Source organism: Ruditapes philippinarum, unplaced genomic scaffold (assembly GCF_026571515.1).
Source record: "Ruditapes philippinarum isolate M1 unplaced genomic scaffold, ASM2657151v2 ctg2628_1_1_1_1, whole genome shotgun sequence".
NCBI lineage: Eukaryota > Metazoa > Mollusca > Bivalvia > Venerida > Veneridae > Ruditapes > Ruditapes philippinarum.
In genome coordinates, this window is record NW_026867061.1 from 117713 (window position 1) to 137764 (window position 20052).

At 30.3% G+C, this 20052-nt stretch overlaps 1 protein-coding gene across 1 annotated transcript in view; it reads right to left on the bottom strand.

Annotated features, from left to right (window-relative positions):
* LOC132734690 (ankyrin and armadillo repeat-containing protein-like) overlaps window positions 1–19424 on the bottom strand; it is a 61236-nt gene extending 41812 nt beyond the window's left edge. Inside the window, exons 1-8 of the mRNA XM_060721479.1 lie at window positions 19303–19424; window positions 16276–16927; window positions 15520–15954; window positions 10665–10688; window positions 7228–7263; window positions 1945–2049; window positions 729–900; window positions 110–293 (exon numbers count right to left, since the gene is read on the bottom strand). Coding sequence (XP_060577462.1) covers window positions 110–293; window positions 729–900; window positions 1945–2049; window positions 7228–7263; window positions 10665–10688; window positions 15520–15954; window positions 16276–16858 — 1539 coding nt within the window. The 5' untranslated portion in view covers window positions 16859–16927; window positions 19303–19424. The remainder of the gene's footprint in view (window positions 1–109; window positions 294–728; window positions 901–1944; window positions 2050–7227; window positions 7264–10664; window positions 10689–15519; window positions 15955–16275; window positions 16928–19302) is intronic.
* Window positions 19425–20052: the final 628 nt, after the last annotated feature.

The window sequence follows — 20052 nt, forward strand, 5'->3', positions numbered from 1 at the left end:
TGTTATTATCTTTAAATGGACAATGTGACATCCAGACAGCAGGAAAGACTGACAAAGGCAAGTCTATATGCTGGCTCCTCAGAAGTTTGGCACATAAAAAGGGAAATACCTTGCATTTGATAGCCTTCTTGTAGCCAAAGTATTTCTTAAACTGCTCATGTAGATGAATGTCACTCATGGGTAACTTCTTGGGTTTCAGTTTGTTAAGCTCCTCATGGTACACCTTCACCCATAGTGGTTTCTGAGGGTTGGTTGGGTAGAAGGTCTCAAAGTCCAGACACATCACATAATAGCTGTAAAATTTATGTAAGGGAAAGAACTCACTATCACCATTTTACATATTTAAAACGTAGTTACTCCCCTTCCAAATATAAAGAAATGCAATTTACTACAGAAACAAATTTTCAAATGTATTCCTAAATATAAATAGTAAACACATAAAGAGTTAAGAATCAAAGAGTTAAACTTGATGGTAATGAATATCTCACTTTAATCTTTGGCAATGGCATACAAATAAATCTTATCAAATACATGCCACCAAATTAGACCCAAATTTTAACTAATCATTTATATAAGACCATGTCCCCTAAAAAAATCTAAACTTGAACCAGTTGGTTACATAATGCGCCTTACAGTTACATGTAAAATTCTCTCTCAGCCTATAACCTAAACATTGATTACACATTATAGTTATTTAAGTTCAAATGCAACCGCAAGTTCAAACTCACTTTTTTCCATTTATTGTTGTCATGGGAACCTTGTAATGGTCCATCAGAGTGTTCTCCAGCTCAATAACCTTGCCTAGATACGCTGTAGCATCTTTCATTATATTATCATACACATCTTCAAACATCTCAGCATTCTCTGTTAACTGATCCGTCTCCAAATCTATCATCACACCTGTATCAAACATAACAATATTAGTTCATTTAAAGCGATATTATGCCCATCCCAGGGGAAAAGGTGAACGTCAAAGTAAGTTTACATTTTGCCATAAATGGCGCCCACAAGTAATGTTTTCTATATGAAAAGCATGTTGAATAAAACTGTGAAAACAAAATTACTAAAAATTAAACACCCCAAATCAGTAAAACTGAAATGTTGCGGGCTGACTGAGTTTGATTGAGCCTGTTCATGGATGGAAGTGGATATTGCAAGCTACTGCCAACACCCCCTAGCACCGGCTAAATGAGAATTCAACATTTAAACATAAAATTGTTAAAATTTGGAATTTAGAATCATTCACAGATGTGTTCATACAGCGGTTAAACCCCAGTCACACTAGAGCTTAAGATTACTTGCGACCACCGGCGACTTGTAAAACTGACGATCATCAGCGATTGTCTGCGACCAAAACCATTTTTGCACGTATAAATTTACTTCTGCGACTATCGTAAGACCAGTCATCATTGACAATCGCACGACAGGTCATAAGCAAACGTACGATGGTCTCAAGATTGTGTGGGATTACTTACGACTACCCGTAACCTGTCATGCGATCACCTACAACTAGTCGTACGACCATCACACGATTACTAAAGACTACTTAAGATTATCAGTGACTAGTGGCAATTTGTAAAGACTGTCATAAGATTGTCGCACTTCTGAACGACCATCGTGCGACAGCCTAAAACCTTATAAGATCACTAGCGACCTGTTTGATCGCAAGGAGGTTTTTGTGCAAGCTCAAGATTGTCCGCGACCAGAGGTCACTAGTGATCGTGAACTGGTCTTCACTGGTCGTAAGCTCTAATGTGACTGGGGCTTTAGTTATAAATTGGCAAGTCGAGCAATTCCATGAAAAGCGGCGTATTGTTCCAAAGTAAAAGAATGTGTGTGCCCTAAACAAGAAAACAATGGAATCTTGAAAGGAGATCAGAGGTTACATAATGCATATCTTATTGTGTATATACTTTATTAAATTATAAAATAATTTCTATTTACCTCCATGAAGATGGAAGTAGTGGTTCCCGAAGCTGAAATTCTTGCATTTGAAATCCTGACTTAACATCAAGGGAGGTAACTCTCTTTCTGTTCTACACTCATCACCTGTGAATGAAAAATTATGCTAAAATAAATCTGTATATCTATACCTTTCTAATTTATCTAATTCTGGTACTTTAAAACATACAATTTATGGTGGTATTATTTTTTTTTCAAATAAAATCCCATTTTCAATGATTACTTTATGTAACTCTCAGCACTTTCTATAAAATTTGTCTGAAATAATTGATATAATCTGAAGACAAACAAGTTTAATAATTATTAACAATGACAACATAACTTACATTACAATAAGTTTTTTTTACAATATTTGACTTTACAAGAATACACAGTCCCAATGCTGCAAAACATTCCTTTTTTATGGTAAATTTTATGGTTAAATTGGTAAATTTTACATGTTTAACTTCACAAGTCATTTTTTTCAATTAAGTTTCTTTAACAACTTAAATTTTTCTTTAAAATAATCATTTTTTATTATACCTGAACATTTTATCATCTATGTACTAATTTTCCTTACCATATAATGTAGAAATCAGTTTTTGCCCAGTTCAAATATAAAATTTTTAATGCCAGAAATGGCATCATTTACTTACTCACTCTATTCTAAATGCAACTTATAGTAATTTGGTATAAAAATTTAGTGCTCTATTAAGACCAAGATAAGTATCAGTATATAACCAAAGCAGCCTTTCTTTCTTAATATTACCTATTTTTTATCTTATCGTAGTTTGTTGGAAAATTATGTTTTTGTTTACTACAGTTTTTTTCTCTTGCAAATTATCCTTTTATATTTAGCACCTCCCCACATTTTCAGCATTTTTCCAACTGACTCAAGAAAATTTTTAAAATTGATTAAACAAAACTTTATCTTGTTTAAAATATAATATCCCTTTTCTTAACATTTTCTTAAAGAGATTCATGTTTAAGCTCTTTGAAATTATTTTAAAATGTCTACAACAAGATATATATTAGTTTGTAACGTATGTTAAGTAAAATAATTAATTGAAAAATGTAAAATGAATGTATATTATGTAAAAAGGAAAATGTAAATAAACAGGCCTTAAACATGGTTCCAAAAAAAGAAAAAAAAAAAAGACCAAAATAAGCATATTTTAATAATAATAAACCAGTTTTATAGAAATCCTTCATGTAACAGTCACACACAGGTAAGTGTGTAGCAATTGAACTCAATGTAATTGGATAACATTGCAATGGCATTTTACTTTTCATAAACAAGATCTGTCCACGAGATAGCATCCTTGACTGTTCTCAGTGCTTTAAAACAGTAAAATAATGGACATAACTTATTATGTAAAAAAGTAACTCAGAGTTATGGGACCTGTGCCCATCATGTTCGATATAATCACAGAGAACTAGTGTGTGATCTAAGTTTCAAACAATCCCCTTTGGTAGTTTTGGATATACCAATATGCACACAAACTTAACTTAAGTGTGAATGGCAACACGGATGCAAGGATGAATACAAATTAGCTCTCCCTTAATTCTTCAAATAGTTGAGCTATTAAGTGTAAAGTCAGGAAAGTATTTCTACCTAATCTAATTTAACACCCAATGTGAGCATAAAGAAAAAAACGACTATAAAACAAAATATGTATAAGTCAATAACAACAGAACACAACAATATAAAAACACAAAATGAACGTCTACCATGCTCAGCATTATTCAGCTGCTAAAATAAGAATAAGATCAAAGTAAATAAATCAATAAATAATAAATTATCAACCTATTATCATTAATTATGATAATTGGTAAAATTATTATGATAAAATTACAACTGTGAAAATAATTTCCCCTTTTAAAACAGTAGCTGAACTGGTTTATAAACAATAATTTTATCATATAAAGAAACAAACACATACTCAGGTGCATTACAAAATAAAATAATCTACTATCTAAAAATGATCTATTTAAGTGCAAAGTACTTGTTGTAATTGTAACTTTTTACTGACATTAACAAAATGATATTACATCAGATCCATCTCCTATGGTTAAACCATGTTCCAAAACATATTATGTTCCACAAAGCCACAATGACATTATATCAGAACAACAATGAAGTTATTTCTTGCAAAGATAATGTTGTAATTTATCACAAAGCCAATAATTACATTATACAAAACACCTGAATGAAGATACTTCTCGTAAAGCTGATGACATTATATCAGGCCAACAATGTTGTAATTTCTTGCAAAGCCAATGACACAATGTTGTAATTTCTTGAAAAGCCAATGACACAATGTTGTAATTGCTTGCAAAGCTAATGGCATTATACCGGAACAAAATCTTGTTATTTCTTGCAAAGACAATGACATTTATATCAGACCAACAATGTTGTAATTTCTTGCAAAACCAATGGCATTAAGTAATTACTTGTAAATCCAATAACATTTAATCAAAACATCAATGATGTAATTTCTTAAAAAAGCTAAAGACATTATTTCAGATCAACAATGAAGTAATTTTTTACAAAGCCAATATATGACATTATATCAGAACAACAATCCTAAAACTACTTGGAAAGCCAATGACATTATATCAAACCAACAATGTTGTAATTTCTTGCAAAGCCAATGACATAATAGCAGACCAACAATGCTGTAATTTCTTGCAAAGCCAATGACATAATATCAGACCAACAATGTTGTAATTTCTTGCAAAGCCAATGATATTATACCAGAACAACAATCCTAAAACTACTTGGAAAGCTAATGACATTATATCAAACCAACAATGTTGTAATTTCTTGCAAAGCCAATGACATTATATCAAACCAACAATGTTGTAATTTCTTGCAAAGCAAATGACATAATATCAGACCAACAATGTTGTAATTTCTTGCAAAGCCAATGATATTATATCAGACCAACAATGCTGTAATTTCTTACAAAGCCAATGACATTATGTCAGAACAACAATCCTGTAACTACTTGGAAAGCCAATGACATTATATCAAACCAACAATGTTGTAATTTCTTGCAAAGCCAATGACATTATATCAGACCAACAATGCTGTAATTTCTTGCAAAGCCAATGACATTATATCAGACCAACAATGCTGTAATTTCTTGCAAAGCCAATGACATTATATCAGACCAACAATGTTGTAATTTCTTGCAAAGCCAATGATATTATATCCAGATGACCAACAATGCTGTAATTTCTTACAAAGCCAATGACATTATACCAGAACAACAATCCTATAACTACTTGGAAAGCTAATGACATAATATCAAACCAACAATGTTGTAATTTCTTGGAAAGCCAATGACATAATATCAGACCAACAATGTTGTAATTTCTTGCAAAGCCAATGACATTATATCAGACCAACAATGCTGTAATTTCTTGCAAAGCCAATGACATAATATCAGACCAACAATGCTGTAATTTCTTGCAAAGCCAATGACATAATATCAGACCATCAATGCTGTAATTTCTTGCAAAGCCAATGACATAATATCAGACCAACAATGCTGTTATTTCTTGCAAAGCCAAAGACATTATATCAGAACAACTATTAATGAGTAATTCATTACCAACCCAATGACATTAAATCAAGACAACAATCATGTTATCTTAAAAAAAAAAACTTAAACAATTTTGGAGTAAATAGCCATACCGGCAATATAATGTTTTGATGGTAAACACTAATACAGCAGAGTAACATGGCAGATAACTCTGTGCAACTCTTTGTATGAGAAGAGTTCAAGACTTACTTCCCTTTAAACATGCTATAAGGATATATCTGTGGCTGCTTTGCATTATTCAAATCAGGTATTATAAATTCCTTCTTGATAATCAAATTAAGTTACTATGAAACTGGTAATTCCCCATTGCATTACCCTTTTAATAACATTTTTTTTCTGAATTCTGCATTGACACTCTTGAAATACTAATATTTAAGTTATATATTTGTTTTAAATGCACAGAATTCCTTTGTCCAGTCAGTATTCATTGCCTGATCAGTAAGTAGTACTGTAGTGTAGCGGGACAAACTAATACTATTACATGGATAGGACCAAAATGTAAAATCAAAATATTTTATAAAAAGACATCACTTGGACTTTATTATTTCACCTTGAGGAATGGTTCTTTGTGTGAAAATATCAAGTGCAGTCAATGAATTTAAGATATTGAATTTTCTAGCCCGAATTCCAGTTTTGAATTCATTCTACTACATATTTAACTAAATTTTGTTAAAATTTTCACTGGCCCGAACGATTTTTCACTGGCCATGGGCCACTGGGGCCAGTGCTAAATTTGATGCCTACAAGTGTTATAAATTATCATTATGCAATAAATTATCTTTCAAATTAACAAAATCGCCTCCCATTTGTACGGTGAGAATATTGATTATATTAATTATCCTTTTTCATTACATCCAAAGGTCAAATTATAATGAAAATAGATTAATATTGAGATCTATAAATTATATATATGTGTTGCTAATGTGTTACAAGGTTCATCTCACATAAATGAAAATGGTAAAACAAAAATGCTATCACAATCTACTAAAATTGAGTGTTTGCAATCATAAATTACTATAAAACCTGAAACATAACATCATCTGCTTAGCAAGACTATAAGAACCAATGATTTTCAACGATTATCTTTTAAGAGACTTAGTCCTAAAATAGCTTGTATAAATTCAAACAACTTCCTTAAAATAGCATGTATTTATTCAAACATCTTCCCCACTTCCTGTCTCACCCATTTTTTGTCACAGACTGACATTATCAATTAAAGCAATAGTAATATGGTAACTGTTCACTGTTCAGTAACTTCCCCTGGTTAGTAAAGTAATCAAAGAATGAAGGGGAGATCACTGTATGAAGTTGATTTTTTTTTTTTAAAGAAAGCATCCAGTTAACAAGATTTATCTTGATCTAGGTCACACTGATGCTTGACTTCCTTTTCAAGCATAAAAAAGTGAAAAAATTGCAGATTTTCAAAATATTTTGTCAGAAATATCATCAAAGTAATAGTGCATTTACCTTGGACAGTATTTTTTTCAAATTATCATCGGTTCTTAACTAATGCTGGTTTTAACTGCATGCACTACAAATGATAAAAAATATAAAAAATATCACAAAAAAAATAAATCTTGTTTAGGTAAAGCCATTTCAAAATACTCAGATGGCAAAGTTAAAGGCATGCAAGGCATTATGATTGGTTGCTGCTACAGTTACCACGGCAACTTACTGTTGTGATAGGGCGTTGATGATGAGTGGGAGTAGCCTGTGAAGTAATTTACATACTCATTAATATTCATAAGCTTAACTAACAGACAGTGAAACAAAATGATTTAGCACTAAAAGTCTTTGACCCTCTCTCATTGATTATTTCTGTATGAAATTTCTAACTTTCAACAAAAAAGGAGAAAACATACAAACAAAAGAACTTGCGTCTTTTTGTTATTGATGTTGTTGTTGATAAAGAAAAACAAATTTACCTTATTCTTAACAATCAGGTTATTCATTTTTTAGATACACAACCAGTTTTGTCCAAAATAAATTAAACCAAGGACCATAACTCTCTATCAAGGGATAAAAACTGTTATAAAAAAAATACAGAGATTAAAGTTTTCAAAAGTATGTGCTTTGAGCTTCATTTTGTTTCACTATGATATATAAACATTTGTATGATATATATTATACATTGCTAATCTTTTTATCATATTATTATAGAATTACTATACAAGCAAATGATATGCTTAAAATTAATATATAATAAAGTTTAAACTTCTAGGAAAAATATATGAATTAATAAAGGTACATATTCAACATTTAAGTAAATGTGTGTGCAGCACATAAAGTTCTCTTTTAACACTTGTCAAGTGAAGTTGATCATAAGATTGCTAATTATCCTTAACCTGCTGGAACTAAGCATATTTTAGGGTGTACGTGAACGTAATAGCCAGGCCAGCCAGCATGCACAATCATGCAGTCTGACCAAGCTTTATACTGTTAAACGACTAACTTCAAGTTCTAAAATTATCCACAAAATTATTATTAGACAATTCGAAAATATGTGCTGTCAGTAGGACAACGTGCTAGACTATTCTCAGTGCTTGATATAGAAAAACAAGAGCCTGGAAAATGTAAATTTTTCCAAGTTCGAAAAGTACAATAATTCTGTCAAAATTCATATCAAGAGTTTGGGTTCTTGGACAATGACCTCCTCTAATGCTCTCACATAATAAGTGTGTGAAGTAATTTAATCCATTCCCTTCAGTAGTTTTGGAGATACAAACTTATGATCGCAAAAAACATAACCAAAGTGTGATGCAATTGACACTGATGCCTGGGTGAGTACAATAGCTCTCCTTATTCTTCAAACAGACAAGCTAAAACTGTAAGCTGGACAAGATTATTTTTATTTAAGCCGCGTCACGACAAAACCAACGTAATGCATTTGCGATCGCAAACGCATTATGTTGGTTTTGTGGTGACGCGGCTCATTTTATAATGCAGTAAATCAGCAGGTTAAAGGTTAAGACAATGCTATGATAGAATTTACTAAGAGAGAGATAAAATCACTCATTCAAGTTTTTCAAACAAAACAAAGTGAGATGAGAAATTTTAAATCATTTAAAATGCAAATAACCAACAAAAAAAAAATCTCATGACATATAATGTCCTTAATTACGTTACAAATTGTTTTGTTTTCAATACAAGCTTGTCTGTGTAGAGCTATATTTAGATTTAAAAAATTGTTACATAAATTAAAAAAATTAAATATTCATAAATTTTATTAATTTTAAAGCTTTCTAACATTATAAGTTAACTGCTTGCAAACTACTTTAATCATAATTTGTTCTGCTAAGATAACTATGTCATTTTAAGCTTTTATAATATACTATTCATATACATTGGCTCATAACAAAACATTAAATTCCACATGTATAACATAAATTTAAAAACATATTAATAATGATAATGTTTTTATATATTTATATGAACAAAAACAAACTGTATGATATTATGTTAAACGAAAAAAATCACACTCATGCATTAGATAAACACATGTTCACAAACACTTGTAAATATTCCCGCTGTTATATATTTCTTTGCATTGTCATATTATTCTAGAGTATTATTCCAGAAAATACATGAAATGAAAACCTGGCTTAAAGAATCCACGACTCAGCAAAATTGTAAGTATTTCAGACCGGGAATTAAAAAATTAAATTTAACTGCTGTTGGGTTTTTTTGGGTTTTTTTTGTTTTTTTTTGGACAAAATATTTGGTAATAATTCAGCCCAATTATACAGTATAATATATTTCTGAATTATGCAAATGCTGATTTCCCAGCAGTACTGTAATCACCGAGTACACACGAACTTTACTGTTTAAATTAGCTCTATGGTACACAGCTGTTCACATAATATCGTGATCCTCCAGTTGTGCTCTAATTTTCAATATATTTACCATTAGAAAGTGTGACACAAAGTTGTAACTGTCAAACTTTGTTTGTTACCTTAGCAGTTAAATGCCGCAAGTGCCAACCCAGACCGGCTTTTTCATTTATTTATGTAATTTGACCAGATTGTAAAATTACGTTACATTGCCTGCGTGATCCTATTATTTTCATAAAAAAATCCCCTTATATGTAATGGACTATTCCAAATTCCATTTATATCAGTTTAGCAAGGTTACAAGGTTTAATCCTTTCAGGATTAAAATGGCTGATTTTTTTGTTTGTTTGCATTTAGGAAGTAGAAAAAAAACTACAAAACCTTATTGTGGTGCCTTAAATTTATCCAGAACACTATAATTATAATAATACCCTTTCATCCATCAAACCCTGGCATATGGCATATGTTGTAACTTATAAACTCATGTATTTATTTAATGATTATGTCATCCATTAACAATGATTCTTCATTATGTGTTCAAGATGTCATGAAGACGAAAATAAAAAAAAATAACAAAATAAAACAATATGTTATATAGTTTTAACATAATCACAGACTGAAAATATATGTACAAGAATTTCAATATTTATAAAAACAACCTGAAAAAAACATAGAATTATAATAGTATAATAAATAAAATGTAAATGCATATTAGAACTATCTATATAAAATAAACAATAGTAATGCTATTTTTGGAAGTCACATGACTTTGAAAGAACTCTTCTATGTTAGAGTGTAATTTTGGACTATATACTCTATATATTAGGGGTGTCACTGTTAAAAAAATATGCTAACCGTTTAAACGGCAACCTAAAAACTATATTAAACATTTAACCGACCGTATTAATAAAATCCTTAGATTTTCAATTCTGTATGACAGGATAATTGACATTTTGTTTGTATTTTGCTGTACTTATAATTACATGTATTACAATACATATCCGAATATCGAGTAACAATTTTCTGTTAGGATCGTACTGCACTCAAGATACATTGTTGAATACATTTAAAATAGAAACAAATTGACATATCTAAAAAAAGTATTATAAAAAATCTAACTTAAGGTAATATTTAGAATCAATTTAAAACTTTTTCATCACTTTGAAAGATATTGACCTCGGTTACCGGTTATTGAATTTTCTATCCGGTTTCAAGCTAAAAATTGACCTGGTACCCGTTTAAACAGATAAACGTGACATCCCTACTATATATACATACGTACCTCTACTTCCTCTGTACCGGGACTCTACTCAAAACATCTCAACACATTAACATATATATTCAAAATATTATGAAGAAAGAAAAGTGTATGAAGCTCACAGATATCTCTGATGTAACTATGCCGAAAGTTTACACACATGTTGTTTGAAATACGAAAAAGATTATAACTCCAAAATACATGCATGGGACTATTTCCTTTTGATCAAATGGCGTACATTAAATTTTGTATGTACAAAATTATCGCTTAATTGTAAAAACATACTTAAAATAGCAGACTAATATTTTGTTTAGGAACATTCTATTTTGTTAAGATACAAAATTACAATAATTCATATGTGTTAAAAACACAACCATTCTAATTTATTGTCACAACCCTTTCGAGAATCAACCAGACTTTAGGTTATGGAAACAACACATTTTTACAATTTTTAAATTTACTAAAATATTTCAATAGATATATAGCTTTATACACTTTAACTCATGAATATTTATAGTATTAAACATGAATATCATATTATAAAAATACATTTACAAACATTCCCATTAAACTTAATTCATTAAATAAATGAACAGTCATATAAATTAACAACTCTAAAAATGAATATTTAAGACTTTAATTGTTAGTACCCAAATTTAAATATCATTGCAAGACTTGAAATATATTCATGAATATTCATGAATTATTGATATGGCAATTTCATTGAATATTCAAAAGCATAATTATTCACCAATAGTATAGTACATATATTAAATTTAGCCAATGTTCCAAGTTATTCTTTTTACATGCAAGCTAAACAATATAACAATATGTGACATCACATCCGGATAAACAAGTTTTTTTAAACGGAGAAAGATTAAATCCCCGGATCATGTTTGTTCATCATCTTGGTCTTTAATCTATTGCAGTAGATTTGCTTTCCTTATCATAATCATCAATTTATTTTCAGCCAATTGAATTTGCCTTTAATAATAAATCACTTTACATAACTGATGTTATGTAATGCCAATAAAATATTATAAAATAACAGTTTATTACAATACAACCATAACTTATTCATAACATTAGCTGAGTTACAGCAGTTTAATGATTTCCCCCTACCTATATGTTCTATCATAAAATAAACTTTCAATATTGTTACATAATGCAGACATCACTAATCCCTTGATCCAATTTGTTTAAACCATAACATAATATTAGACAGACGTTTTAAAACATTACCTAAATGTTTACCTATTTATTCTAAAAATATAAAAAATTCTTTAGAAAAGGGGATTTAAAAGTGTTTCCTTATCGCAGTTTTCAATAAAGATTGTTCAATTGAAATACATTTGTCCATTAAAACGCCATTTTCAATGTTTCGGGCTGTAAATTTGTGAATAATTTGAAATTATATGAAAATATTTGGCAAATATGTTATATAAATATATATGCATTGCCGTTCATCAAAATGGACGGCAGTTAATTATTGGAATATAAAACGAACAGCTATATATATTTTGCGAGCCAGTCTTAATGTCTGTCATCCAAAAATATCTACTTTGCGTCACTTCGAAACATTTTTATATACTGGAGGTATCTAAGGATATATTGTAATTGCTTTGGAATTTAGAGTTCAGTTGGGCATTAATAATTCTGGGCAGTAAATATATAATCAAAAGACAATGCTGTGTCAGTTGTGAATGTCAGATTTATCGCACACCAAAATCAAAATTTACCTATACAATTCTAAATGAATTTGTTCTTTACCATAAGTATTTTCTTTCACTGACAAATATTTGAAATCTTCATTGTTGCCTTAATGAAATAAGTTTTAGTGTTTACTTAAAAAAATCATATACCTATAAATAGCTCCTAACAAATGATATCCCTATTTAATCTTCTCTCAAAAAAGTGTATAAAGCAAACATTAAGTTGTCACCCATTCTAAATCACCCCACAAGAAGTTTCAATAAAATTTGGTCCCCACATGTTGAAATTTTGATAAATTTGAAACAGAACATTACTTTTTTTGGTGTCTAAAGCAAACTTCAGTAACTGTTACTTGTTACCATAAAAAAACCTTGATTTTGCCTATTTAAATTTGGGTTAAAGATTAACTTGACAGGTGTACAATATACAGTATAATACATTTGTACTTCATTACATGTTGCATCATAGTTAAAGGTCGATTAAGCCTAAAAAATTATCATATTGCATCAAAGTTAAAGGTACATTAAGCCTAAAAAAATCTCATTGCATCATAGTTAAAGGTCCATTAAGTCTAAAAAATTCTCATATTGCATCATAGTTAAAGGTCGATTAAGCCTAAAAAATTCCTATATTGCATCAAAGTTAAAGGTACATTAAGCCTAAAAAATTCTCATTGCATCATAGTTAAAGGTCCATTAAGCCTAAAAAATTCTATAAAGTCTATCTTTCAAAAGCTTATTTTTCTTTTATTATTTTTTTTTCTTTTAGAAATTGGTATAGTTATAGAGAAGCATTTGGATGGAAGTAAAAAAATCACTTTGTTTACAGTTTTTTACCCATTATCACATTTAAGTCATTTCACATTCAACACTGTTTTCAAGTTATTTCACATTTAATGCTTTTTAAGTTATTTCACATTCAATGCCATTTCTTCAGCTAATTAGCATTTTAAATGTTCCAAATCCATTATTGCTGTTGTTTATAACATGTTTTCCTTTTTCAAACGAGGATATTTTTTTTAAATTTATGGCATTATGCGCCTTTAAAAAGACATTAGCGATTTACATAAAATGCATTTTTGTTAGCACTCAGGAATAAAAGAGTAAGCTAATTTAAAGCAATTTCACAAACATTTTTCACAAAACAATTCTTGACAAAATTCCCAGTACAATTTATTACTTTGTAGATAAGTAAAAACATTAGCTTACAATTGACTAACATTGCTATAAAAAATAGTTTGAGCTTTACTGTGCAACCATTAACATCCATAATTATTAAATATTCATAACTCAGATACCCTTTTAACACTGCCAACATGACTGATAACAGAATGATGTTATCTAAAACTTTTGCCCAGAATGATGATATCTTAAAGTCAGCAAATGTGGGATTTTTCCATCTAATTCCCACGGTATAAATATACTTTTACCATTATAGCTTCTTGGTGCCCTCCTGGGTACTTACCATTCACAAGAATGTGACGCCTATTACTTATATGGGGTTTTCCGAGTTGGTGGATGGGGGTGGGGATTTCAACATAAATTGGCTTGATATTGGCAAAATAATAAATTCATTTCATCTAAAATTCATTCATTTTAACTTTTTAAGTGGTTGAAAGCTATATTTTGTCAGATGAGATCTTGAAATTCTTTGGTACATGTACATTTATTTAATTTTACCCTACACCAACTTGCCATTAAATACTATGTGACGAAAATATAATGCTTCAATTTGCACAGTAAAACCCTGGGTTTTAGAACAATCACATATCCAGTACTTTTACCCTTGCCAGTTAAATACATAAAACAAACACATCCCTTACTTTTCTGAGATCGTTTTTCTAGAAGTTAGTGTAGTTCACAGAAAAGAAAAAACGTTATTTCATGATTATAACAACAATAACAACACATCCAATCAATGCAAATAAGCTGGCTTCTGTTGTTCTGTTTGATTAATTCCTTATGGTGTATTCTTAACAGGGAGAATCAAATGTCAACAACATCTTAGCCTATTGATTTCGTATTTTTGCTTCATTGTATCTGATTTATTGTAATTGTTCACCAATTATTTGAAGCAAGATTTTCATAGTTTGATTCTTACAGTTCTGGCATAACCATCATGCTATAAATATTATAGAGGAAAGAAGTCTGTATTGAATAAATATAGAATAAAGATACTTTTTTGTACCAGTATCTCAATGCCTCTAGACAGATAGATGTGTATAAATAATCTTTAAGCAAATCTTTAAATGTAAGTCATTTAGTTTAAAAAAAACATTAAACATCAAATACATCAAGTGTAAGACCCACATTTATTAAGTTTGTATGTTGGTTTGGTTTGTTTTTTTCAGCACACCAATACAATTTAGGTCATATATATAGTGCCAAGCAGGAAAGATGATTTTGGCTTACTACAGATGTTATGCACTTACTTGAAGCAACACCAGTGGTCAAAACCACCACACTTGGTGGAATAAATTATATAAGAGATGCACAGGCTCCATTTTTCAAAACCATTTAGTCGCCTCTTACGATCAGACAGGGATAAACCGTGGCATATATTCTGATGCCTTAACCCATAAAAGCAACCCCCAGCAACAAAGGGGGGCCCCCATTAGGCAGATGGTTAAAATACTAAATTGTATTACATTAAAATTCATTTTCACTGAAACTGATTCAAATTTAGTAACTGTTAGAAAGAATAATTACTATTTTTGTATTAATCTTTATAAGTTACATTAGATAAACCAAAGATGTTTCTGAAAAAAGAAAGAAAAAGAAGACTTGTATAATAAAGCTATTAAGAAATGTTTGTACTAAAATTTCTACAGAATTTTTTTTGCATTTTCCTATTTTTAAGAGACTAGCAAATGGTATCAGATCTAAGGAAACTCTTTATGGTAATCAAGAAAATCTTTTTAGAAAGTTTACTATAAATTTGGTAATACTTCAATAATAGTACACAGTGCATTTGAAAATGCATAAATATATAAAGAAAACTAAAATTCCACCATAGAAAACACCAAATTTATAGTAAATTTTAACTAGCTAAAAGAATTACAAATCTCCAAATTTAATTTTTTCTGGCATATACATGCAAACAGCTCATAAATTTTCAAATTATACATAAAGGTTATAAAATTTATAATAATAAAAAAGAAATATACCTGTGAGATTTGGCAACAGTCGTGCTATATCTGGGATCTTCATGCGTTTCTTCATCCCGATCAGGAACGGCACCATATAACTGATGAACTTCAGAAGCTGCAGCTGTCGTTTCACCTCGGACTTATTTGCAAGATTTTCCATGATCAACTGTTCGTGAAGCTGTAGACGAGAATTTAAACGCTCATATGAAACATGGTCTAGCTTATCGTCCAGAATTTTAACAACACTTGACACAACCCAGTCTGAGTCCATTATAAATAAGTCTTTATAGTGAGTGACAGTGTTTTGGTAAAGTGTCATTTGCACCATAAGGTCATCCACGTGTGACATGAAGAATCTCCGTTCCTCCACCATTTCCTGGTCTCCCTGAGTTTCTGTCGGAAGTTTGTCATAAACAGAAGCATAATCTTGGTCTTTTGTTATATCCGTAAGACCTAAAATTAAATTTTACAAATAAAAAAAAATGAATATTTCAAATTCTAAATCCTTATATTTTAAGATTAAGGAATTTATTAATTGAGTGAATATATCGAAACTGAAAAAGTAAAGGAATATAAAAGTTCCTCTTATTTTTTTTGGTTTTACAATATATTTTTCAAACCACAAACTGATTGAAGAAGTTTTATCCCTGTCAAATGTTTAATCTTTAAAACAAAATACTTCATCTGACATAGGCAGCAATGATATTTAAAGAATTGTCACTAACATATTGCGATATATATCTAAAAATTTTGAGTCAATAGAAATCAACTTACCACTCCGCAAAAATTCTGTTATCAAAGTTTTCTTCGTTTCTGGTTTCCCATTTGCATTTACATCAAGACTAGATCGCCACTTTTCTGAAAATTTTGTTCGTTTATCTTTCGGAAAATAACAGCCATGCCATAATGCCTTCATCATATAGTCTACATTGATCATAATTTGTCCAATCCTCGTGTCCTGGTACGCTGGAGGTAACTGACACGTAGTACTCTGGTCAAAGTTTGCTTCAAGTGACAACGTCGGCGTCTGGTTAAGCACAAACAACCCCATAGTCAATTCTCGAACAATCTGGTGTAGTTCACGATAATCTAATGGCTGAACGTTGTCCTCTTCAGGAATGAGTATTACACATGTATTTGAATTTTGGGGATTTATATTGCTAATCAGCCCCATTGGTGGATCTGTGGGATATCTGAAATCCTCAGTTGATAGCATCCAATGAGTTTGCATATATCCAAGCATTTCTTGGCAATCATATCGTTCAAACTTTTCAATAAAATTAAGAGCATTTCTGGCAATAGCTTGTGTCTGCACTTGCTCCTCTGTCTTCTCTGTCTCTGTTGCCTGGGCCGCCATGCTGATATATCTTCACCACAGCTGCTTGACAACAACAATGTCTTGACTAACTTAAGCTAAACCATTGGTCTAAAAATAAAGACAGTGAACTACAATAAAGTTATCTACATTTAACATTATGGTAACAAAGTACAACTTTTAATATTATATCTGTTATAATTAAAAAAATTTATCCTATAAACTCTATATAAAGGCAAATCTGACATTAGCTTACCAAAAATTAATGAAAAGTAAAAGTGGAACTAGTTTTCCCCACTACATTTACATAAATGTATTTATATATTATATGAGATTGATATAATGTTAAGTGCAGGCCTCGACATTAGCGGTGGTCCGTTGGTCCGAGACCACCTGATTTTGGCAAGGACCACCTAATTTTAAAAGCCACTGGTCCGTCGGACCACTTTAATCTTTATGGTTGGTGCAAGGCTCATTTGGGAGAATGGCGATTTGTGTCAAAAACATGTTATATACATTTTTAAAATCATTTGTTCGAGGTACATGTATATAGTTCATTAATCTCTGATTAGTTAAAGACGTTCTTAAATCATCAATAACTTTCATTTTAAGTCATTCAAATTTTGTTTTTGCAAGTTAAAACAGTTAAGAATTTGTGATAATAATATTTTAGGTACAAAATTCATTCAAATGATGTTAGTAATTATGCATCGTCGGATACCCACGACGGTAATTATAATAGGATATCAGATAAAATTAAATTTCAGATACTTGAATAATGACAGCAAACGAAAGGAACTTGAAAAAATACATCTAATAATTTGTTGCTACTTATCTTTATTTTAACTGTTTAACGATAATAGATCTATTTCTTCCAGAGATAAAATTACTTTTAAAGTTTAAAATTACTCAATGTCAAAAATAAATGTCAACAAGGTAAAAAAATCTGTAATCATAATGAATCAGTCAGAAAAATAAGCTAAACTATAGTTATATTGTCATTATTTTTTATCCTTTAGATATTTCCTTTCAAAAACAAGAATAAGATTTTTTATTTATCAGTTTTCTTAAAATGTTATCTATAGAAGATACATGTAATTGTCATGATAATAAGACGTACCATGTATCAGGAATGAATATTTGAATAACAGACACAAATGATTTCACTATTCCCTAACTTGAGTTGAGGGAGAAATCACTTCAATATAAGAATTAACATAAATAAGAGCCCTGTTGTGTATTTTTGAATGAGATAAAAATAAAAACCAAATAACATTACAATAGAGTACCTACTAACTTGCTCTCCTTAATTTCTGATTAGATAAAAATATATATGTCTGAAGATACCTGTTTTCTTTAAAGGTCAATAATACATCTTTTTCATCAATTTTAAGCGTATATTTTTTTCTAAATTTGCAGTAAAATGTTACAATAATAATAACTGACCACCTTACTTCTTGAAGGACCACCTAAAGTTCAAATCTAGTGGTCCAGCTTACCACTTGCTGAAAAAGTTAGTGTCGAGGCCTGTTAAGTGGTAATAAGTTATATAATCTGATATCTTTCCATCATTCTGTGCATTTCCTGAATACACAATGGTGCTACCCATATGCAAGTGCTTGCTACTCAGCATTAATTATTGAAATTAAATTTGTCAAGAGTGGTAGATCAAATGGCCTGTAAATGCTCACTGAAGAAGCAATTCACATGTACCTACTTAGTGGTTAAAACTTAAAATTATCATCTCTACATTATGCCAGAGTGATATGCTGATTTACAGGATGGTAGGTTACTACAATTTAGTGTTGACTATCAAACATTTTGAAATATTCATGTTAGATCAATGACAACAATATTTCTTGTTAGTTAAACCCAGTCTGCAGTCATTTTGATTAAAATGCCATGTTTTAGTCAGCAATATAAGTGGTTGACAATAAGAATATTAATCAAACAAACTGCAGTGGAATTATCAGTAATAGGATCCGGAACCACTCGGATGACTACTGAATAGTCATCATACTTAAAATTTAATAAAGCACTATTTTAATTGATTATTGTTAACTTTTACTTTCTTCATACATTTCCCATATTTATTCTATTATCTTTAAAAAATTTACTAAATACTGGTAAGTTATATCTAAAGCTTTCAAAACAAAGTGCCACTATAGCTGTACCACTCAAATTATCAATATCAACATAACGACTTTTCAAGAAACTTTTACTTTTAACGGCATATACTATAATTTGATTAGTTTAACAATGATAAACAAACACAACTTATTCTTAAATTCTAACTCCAGATCATTCATCTAATCTTCATTTTCATTAAGACTCGCTGTTTTTGTAAGGAAAGGAAATATTTACCTTTTCATACCCCACCCACCGCGTTTACATTATTGGCGTCCTAAGTTACCAAAAACGAAGCGAGTGATTTTTTCAAAATTATAAATGGAACGAATAACCTTTTAATAACAAACAATTATCACCACTAATATTATCCGGAATTCGTCCGCTTGGTAAGATATATAGATACTTTATGTTTTTGTAAAGACATAAAATTTTGTTTGACAACCCGTATTGGCGAGCACCTGTTTGCCGTTCTCTCTAATTAGATCAATTTAATTGGTCAGCGTTGTGCGGAATGGAACGGGTTAAACCTGACGGTACAATATCCGTATAGCTGCAATTTCTTTTTCGGTTTTATCACGGATTTAATATAAATCCGTGGTTTTTTAAATATTTTTTGCAGATAATATGTTGTTAGTTTTATTAAAGATTACAAACCATACTTATTTAAGAAATAATATCGGTCTAAGCGGTGTTAATCGGCGCTGTTTTCATTGAAGTCTCCCGTTACAAGTTCAAATTGCTATAATACTATAAAAACTGCTTCAACACTAATCAAACTTGGCACAAATGTTGACTGGACCATTGCCCTTGTAACAACATGCTCAGGCTTAAATTTTCTGTTACCATGGCAACGAGGGGACATCTCAAAATTGCCAAAAATCACTATTTTGCGTTGATTTTTTCCATCAAAATTGATTTCAAAGTGCTGCAACTTCTCAATGGATTGAGATAGAGTCAAATGCTTTTCAGCGTTGGTTACACGTTACCTTATGATCAATCTGGGGTCATTTACAGCCTCTCACAAGTCCATGACTTTCTTGGCGATGAGGGGGACTCTATAGTTAACTATAATTTTGATATTGGATTTTTTTTAAATTTCATCGGTG